This window comes from Lepisma saccharinum, chromosome 10 (assembly GCF_977018435.1).
Source record: "Lepisma saccharinum chromosome 10, izLepSacc3.1, whole genome shotgun sequence".
NCBI classification, from domain to species: domain Eukaryota; kingdom Metazoa; phylum Arthropoda; class Insecta; order Zygentoma; family Lepismatidae; genus Lepisma; species Lepisma saccharinum.
The window spans coordinates 42614801-42621931 of NC_139238.1; the positions used below are offsets into that span (position 1 = coordinate 42614801).

At 40.5% G+C, this 7131-nt stretch overlaps 1 protein-coding gene across 1 annotated transcript; it reads left to right on the plus strand.

Moving 5' to 3' along the window:
• The first annotated feature begins 2174 nt into the window (after nt 1-2174).
• On the plus strand, nt 2175-3047 carry LOC145994077 (uncharacterized). Its single transcript, XM_083130162.1, has one exon. It carries the CDS (start codon nt 2175-2177, stop codon nt 3045-3047), a length of 873 nt encoding a protein of 290 aa, XP_082986288.1.
• Nucleotides 3048-7131: the final 4084 nt, after the last annotated feature.

Genomic DNA, 7131 nt, shown 5'->3' on the forward strand with positions numbered 1-7131 from the left:
AATATCCCTGGCAAGGTAGAGAAAATAGAGTTTTTATTTACATCTTGCAATGTATGTACTGATTATATTCAGTTGTAGTATCTGAACAATTCTGTAAGGTTTCTAAAATGTGTTAAAACTTCAGCTTTAAATTTTCATCAGTCATTGTTGTCAAAATCAGTAGTCCGAAGTAGCATGCTATTTATAGCAGCCCTATTGTAGGTGTAGCAGTGCCATAGTTCTTCTTGGCATTTTAAGTTAAATTTTGTGGCAACAATGTCAACAATAACGGTACAGGATCGAGGCTATTACAAGATAAGGCCAACGTGGATAATCCAGATGATAGATATTCTGATATCCAGATAATAAACTGACATATATCCATATAATCAGGTTAACAGATATCTGATTGATTGAATTGTTGTTTTAAGTTCACCTTATGCACAGATAGGTTATTGGGACTAAGCATACAGTTTACCTTATGCACAGATAGGTTATTGGGACTAAGCATACAGTTTAAAGTGGGATCCAAACCACTATCTGCCTCCACCAGGTATAACAGATATCTGGATAAACTGTTTGGCACATAACTAAATATGCAGAGGATGGATATCCAAATATATCCCAAGCGAGAGTATGTGGAAAATCCAAATGTCGGATACTTCAATACAAATATATACCAAGGTATCTAAATACCTACCCTGTAGATGTCCACCATTCGAATTGTCAAAGCATAATTTGGATATCAGTTATCACAACTGAATATTCAGAAAGTTATTTGGGTAGCATCCTAATTGCAATACTCAGATATCAAATTGGAATTGATAGGTTACTTAATATTCTCCAAAAAACACTGAAAACAAGTGTCAGATGGTAATGCTGCTATCAAAATATAGGATGGGTATCATGATGATAAATAATGGGACCTATTTTCTAGTAGATTAAATTGCTAAAGCTTTCTTTAGAATGTCCAGATGGTTGTCTGATTTTTTAATGCAAACGTAACGAGTATTGTACAGGAGTAACTAGTGACTCCTGTCTTTGGCAAAAGTAGCTGTAGTTGTACCGAAGCTACTTATAAAATGTATTTTTCTGATAACTACATATACAGGGTGGTGCAAAATTCAGTTTACAAAGCGGATGAGGTGAATCGCCAAGCTTGGACGTCCGCAGGATTTTTTCCAGGGAGGGGCAAGGAAGGTATTTTTTTCCAGGGGGGCAAACAAAGCACATTTTCTCCAAAAATATTGTTGTTCCCTAATAAAACATTGCTTAAATTTGAATTTATGATGTTCATGCAATAATTAAGACATATATTATTGTGGCTAAAATGAAATTATATGTGTAAAATACATAATTTTTGGTTGACTTTCATTTTCCAGGAGGGGGGCACGGCCCCCCCTTCCAGACGCCCATGTCGCCAAGTGAAATGAAGACTAAAATGTAAATGGAATTTTGTCGAATGACACACCGTGTCAGAGCTATACCGCGTTTGGTAGAACCTGTCCCCTTTCCCGCGCTAGGGAGCGCTCGACAGTTTCGGTGCCAATGAGAAACGAGGAAAAATTCGTCTGCTGGGCAGCGAGGAGCGAATGGAATGCAGAAGGGAGGCGCTTACGCAAACGATGTTGCCACCTTGCGGTCTAACTCCCACGTGTCTTTGGTGTCATTTTAGCTGGAACAATCAGGAAGGGGAAACCGCTGCAGTCGGACGCTAGAGAGTTGGTTGCACGTGTTTATGCTTTCATGAAGGAGGAATTCGAGGCGTGCCGAAACAATAAGAGCTTTCTGTCGGTAAGTCTTGTTGTGGATAGGGCAGCCAAAGCAACGGGTCTTAACAAAAAAACTATCCGACGAATTCTGAGAGAGAAGGAAGCGGCTGATGGTAGAAATTCTCCACTCAAGACGCCTGGAAAGAAGAGAAAATATTCAAAGAAAAGGAAATGTGATGTGGATGATTTTGATTGTGATTACATACGACGCACAATATACAATATGTACAAAACTGATTGTATTCCCAGTGTAAGTGATATTTACAAACAAGTGAGGAGGGAAATAAATTTTGAAGGTGCTTTGTGGTCATTTAGAAATGTTCTTCGAAATATGGGTTTTGTATATAAAAAAATGAAGGCGGCAGAACTTTCTTAATGGAAAGTAACGACATTGTGGTTCGAAGAAATCATTTTCTACGGACAATGAGACGTTTGCGAGCAGCCGGTCGACACATTGTTTACACGGACGAAACGTGGGTGAATTCCGGCCATACCAAATCAAAGATATGGCTCGAGGGCGACAAACCACTCCCTGTAAACATGCCTTTAGGGAAGGGTCAAAGGGTCATCGTCGTTCACGCAGGGTCTTCGTTAGGCTTCGTCACAAATGCCTTACTCGTGTTTAGGTCCAGATCCACCAAAGATTACCACGAGGAAATGGACAGCGACAGGTATAAAAAGTGGTTCACGGATCAGCTACTTCCCAACATTCCTCCAAACTCCGTAATAGTAATTGATAATGCCCCATATCATTCAAGAGAAATTAATAAAGCACCCACATCAAAATCGAGAAAGGGCGAACTTCAGTTATGGCTACAGGAACACAACATTTTTTATGACTCTGATATGACGAAACCACAACTTTATAAACTCGTGTGTGAAAACAAACCCAATTTCAAGCAATACGAAATCGACACGTTGGCACAAGTGAATGGCCATACAATAGTGCGATTGCCGCCATACCATTGTGATTTTAATGCAATAGAACTTATATGGTCACAAGTCAAAGGATACATTGCCAAACATAACACCCAATTTAAACTTTCGGCCATCGAATCGTTGTTAGAAACATCAGTAAATAAAATATCAAAGGAGAATTGGAGCAAAGCTTGCACACATGTTCAGGAAACAGAAGAATTTTATTTCAATAGAGACCAACTAATGGATGATATTATTGATAGATTTGTTATCGATCTAAACACGGACGAAGACGATGACGATAGCAACGATGAAGATGATGAAGAACGAAGATCCCATAGTGAGAACGAAGATCTCGGAGTGCAACCTCTCTGCTAAATTAAGGTAAGAAAATTCATTAATTTTGTTTCTTTTTCCATTCTTCGTTCTAATTATTCTTATTTGCATGTTGTGTATATTTGTGCATTTCCTCGTATGTTATTCGCAGCCGTGCATTTCCGCGTATTTAATTCGCAGCCGTGTATATTTGTGTATTTTCGCGTATTTTATTCACAACCGTGTACATTTGTACATTTCCGTGTATATTACTCGCTGCCTGGCTTCGTTTTTCCCCAGCACGGAGTTCACGCGGTCTCCAGCGGCAACACCGCGTGGTTTCTGCTAGAAAAGGGAGCGACCAGGAAGCGCGGGAAGAGGGACAGGTTCTACCAAACGCGGTATAGAGGATGCCGAAATCGTGTGAAAATGGACTTCACACCTCCATATGCTGACAAATAGTACTCATAAAGAAGATGCGGCACGATATCCCCAAAGAAAACACACCTGGTCTAGCGAATGATGCACAAATCGCATGTCGAAAATGAATGTGGCAGGGATTCCCCACAAGAAGTGAGGGATTCCCGGGAATATGTATGTCCGACATGGAACGCAGGTATCGAATGGGGGTACAAAGGGAAATGACGGAGGACACAGCACATGAAGAACATTTCACCAGGAAGTGTCCGAAAAGCAGGCTGCAGAAGGGGATTCCCCAGAGAAGAGGGGACACAGACAACATGTGCAAGAGGTGTACTATGATGACACACACATACACAAGTAGTATCCAAGGCTGTACGTAGAAATTAAATACGTACGTACATGTGAGAGAACGATCAGCACGTACTGATATCGGCTCCAAATACTACGACGGAAGATGTCGTAGTACATAAAGCTCCGCTAGAGGTGCTCAGTGGGATGCTACCTGTCACGGCCCGCTATCGCTGGTATAGTGGAACCACGAGCAAAACAACCTGCGCAGACCCGCGACTTCTGTGCACTGTAGGGGAGGGGGAGAGTGGGCCATGCTTCCTTATGGCCCGAGGTGGAGGGAAGACTTTTCGTCCCAAGGTTTTTTCCTTGTGGTCGATCTATACACATACGTACAAACAACGCATCAGTGTATGCGACTAGCGATCTGCCTGTCAGTTACGCGTGTTGTCGCAAGGTGTTCATCCTGAGGCGTGTGGTGAAATTGAGCACAAACACCGAAATCTTGTCCACTCGACGCAGCCACATTGATCACACATTATTCAAAGGCACTGATATTTTGATCAATGAGCAAACAGTGTCAAGTAAATGATCTGTCTGTTCAAGGAGCGTCGCTCAGATACTTGACGGACCCGAGGGTGAGCTACCTAAGGTTGGAATTTTTCTTCACATAAAGCGGCTCTGAAGCTCAGCCAGTCTCAAATCAATGGGTACCTCGGGACAACCCTGAGGGGTAAAGGCAGCCAGAGCATGATGCTGATCACATCAAGAGAGAGGGGGGAGGACAAAAAACATTAATAAATTTTCAATAAATATGCTGAGTGAAAGGTAAAAATATAAAATGCTGTTCATAATGAACTGTTGAACTGGATATTCAAAATAAAATTTGTGTATCTTTCTTCTCACCACATCTTGCAAAAACTCGTTCAATAAAATATTGGGTTGTTCTTTTCCTTTCTTTCTTGGTGATGCATCTTCTTTCTGTTCCCTTTTTTCTTTACATACCGTTTTCACTGTGTTGACGGCACTTCCAAACACAGTGTCATGAGATACGCCCATTCATTTTTTCTGATCGAGGAATCTCTTGGCACTAACTTTCATTTATTTCGCACCACTATGGTGCCATTTTCATGCAGCAAAATAATCACTTCACGGAACCGCTATCACTCAATACTGTGCATACAAACAAACACGTGAATTTGTGAGAGACCAACTGCCTGGATAAAACTCAGGTAAAGGTTGTTATGGATGTGTGGGAGTTCAGGCAATAATTCATAGCAGGAACGTTAACACGTGAGTGACAAAAGAAAATGACGGTAACTCTAGAATACTTTCCTGGTTACCAGGTCCATACCCAGGCTGAATGGAAAGTTATAATTCCAGCCCCTCCAGAAAAAATCCTGCGTACGCAAGTGTCTTCAAATACTTCTGAGAATGGAAGTATTAGCCTTACCTGCAATACTACCATAGCATTGGTGGTCACATCTAATACACCAATAGTATTTTGGCGACCACCGTTACGGAGTGGTTAGCACAGCACACTACGACTCTATGGGGGTCCTGGTTTGAATCCCAGCATCGACATGGGTGTTTTTTGTAAGTTTCCCTTCATCAATTCCATCATGTCACTCATTCTCATCATTGCGATTAACCAAAACGGGAAGAAAATCTATGTAAAATAACCTAATTAAATCAGTCCTACAGCATTACGGATCTTCTCTTTGTTCCATATGTTCGGATCTGGCCCCTCCCCTCACAAAATTTCTGGGCACAACACTTTGCTTAGTAACGAAAACTTTCGGCTCACTTCCCGTGTCAAAGCTGCTTGGATGCAGACTTTAAAGAACAAGTGGCGACACTCGGCAGGAAATAACGAGGGAACCAGTTGCCAGGAGAAACAATTCTGTGGTTTTCTATTCGCACAGTGTACAAGGCTGAGTGAGATATATACATTTTATTGTTATCCCACGGCCATCATTTTGATTTGCATTCCATGATCATTGGGCTGACCATTACAGAGATTGCAACATTGCAATCAAGCATTGATTGTGGCTAGGGTTATCAGACGTCCGGATTTTCCCGGACATGTCCTACATTTTAGCCTTATGTCCGGCGTCCGGGAGGAATTTGAAAAATATCATAAATGTCCTACATTTTGAGCGTCACATAATATTAATTAGGAAAGTAGGTAACAGAAAAAAATCATGCAAGTTACAAGTAAGTCTATGGACTGCGCTTCCAAACTCAATGGTAAAATTTATTTTGATTCAGTCATTCCCAAAAAGAAAAGTTTGTCCTGCTATTAAAAATACGGAAAAACGGAAGCACTTAATGAACAAAGTTTTGGGACCACTTTCTGATAAGGTCACTGTTCAATGCCTGAGCAGAATCTCTTGCCTTAGCGATTATACTGATGGAACAAGGTGTTGACATTCTTATTCAATATAATTTGATTGTAAAGCAGGGGTATAGAGAACAAAGTTATTCAGGATGTCTACCAGTCAAGAAAGTCATGGTAGTCAAGAAAAAGTAAAGAAATCAAGAAATAGGTCATGAAATCAATACAAAGCCAATGAATTATTCTTGTGGTCAAGATTTTTTGCTATCATAATGACTGATTGGTTGATTTAGTTTATTTTACTTAACTTTTTTCTGTCCCTTTGGTTAATCCCGAAAATGATAATGAATGGCGGTAAGGTAAGATGGATGAAGGGACAACCGACACAAGCTCCACATAAGATTATACTGGCTGTGAGTCCAGATGCCAAAGCCTTGCTCGTCTGCCAAACACAGTGCAGGATGCATTAATACGAGAAAGCAGATCTAATTCTCTTCTTAAATTCAGCTTCAGTTTTCATCTTAACTGGCCCTTTGGTAGGGGTTTTCAGTAAATAAATATTTATTTTCTTAATCACTAGTTTCCAATTTTACCTAAGTAGAGGTCGGATAAATAAACGTTAAGAAAGACGGGGAAAAAGGTCTAGAAAAGTCCAGAAAAAGTCAAGAATTCTGGATGTGTTATTTTGGTAGACACCCTGTTATTGAACTAAAGACTACCCAAGATGAAACTTCTCGAATTTTAAATTACGGTAATTGCTGAATATTTGTTTTAAGCCCGCATCACACGGAACTGGATTTCCAGTAGGTATGCCCTAGTTGGCGCTGGACTGGCTACCAATTTGCTAGTTTTCGCCTTACACGATACTTATCAGCGTACTTGTAGATAGACTTTTGTTCCCATACGAGGGAAGTTGTAATGGCGGCCGCGTGAGATGTAAACAATGTATCACTTCACATTTTTAAAAGCCGATAACTATTCAACCGAGAGGAATAACGTTTCGTATAAAACGTTATTAGGTACAAAACAATGGCGCTACTTAAATACATACTTCAACGTTTACAGTACACGTATGGAAGAATATTTTAGTTCTTTCAA

Coding starts and splice junctions, on each gene's coding strand:
- LOC145994077 (XM_083130162.1), top strand. CDS start 2,175: ATGAGACGTTTGCGAGCAGCCGGTCGACACATTGTTTACACGGACGAA.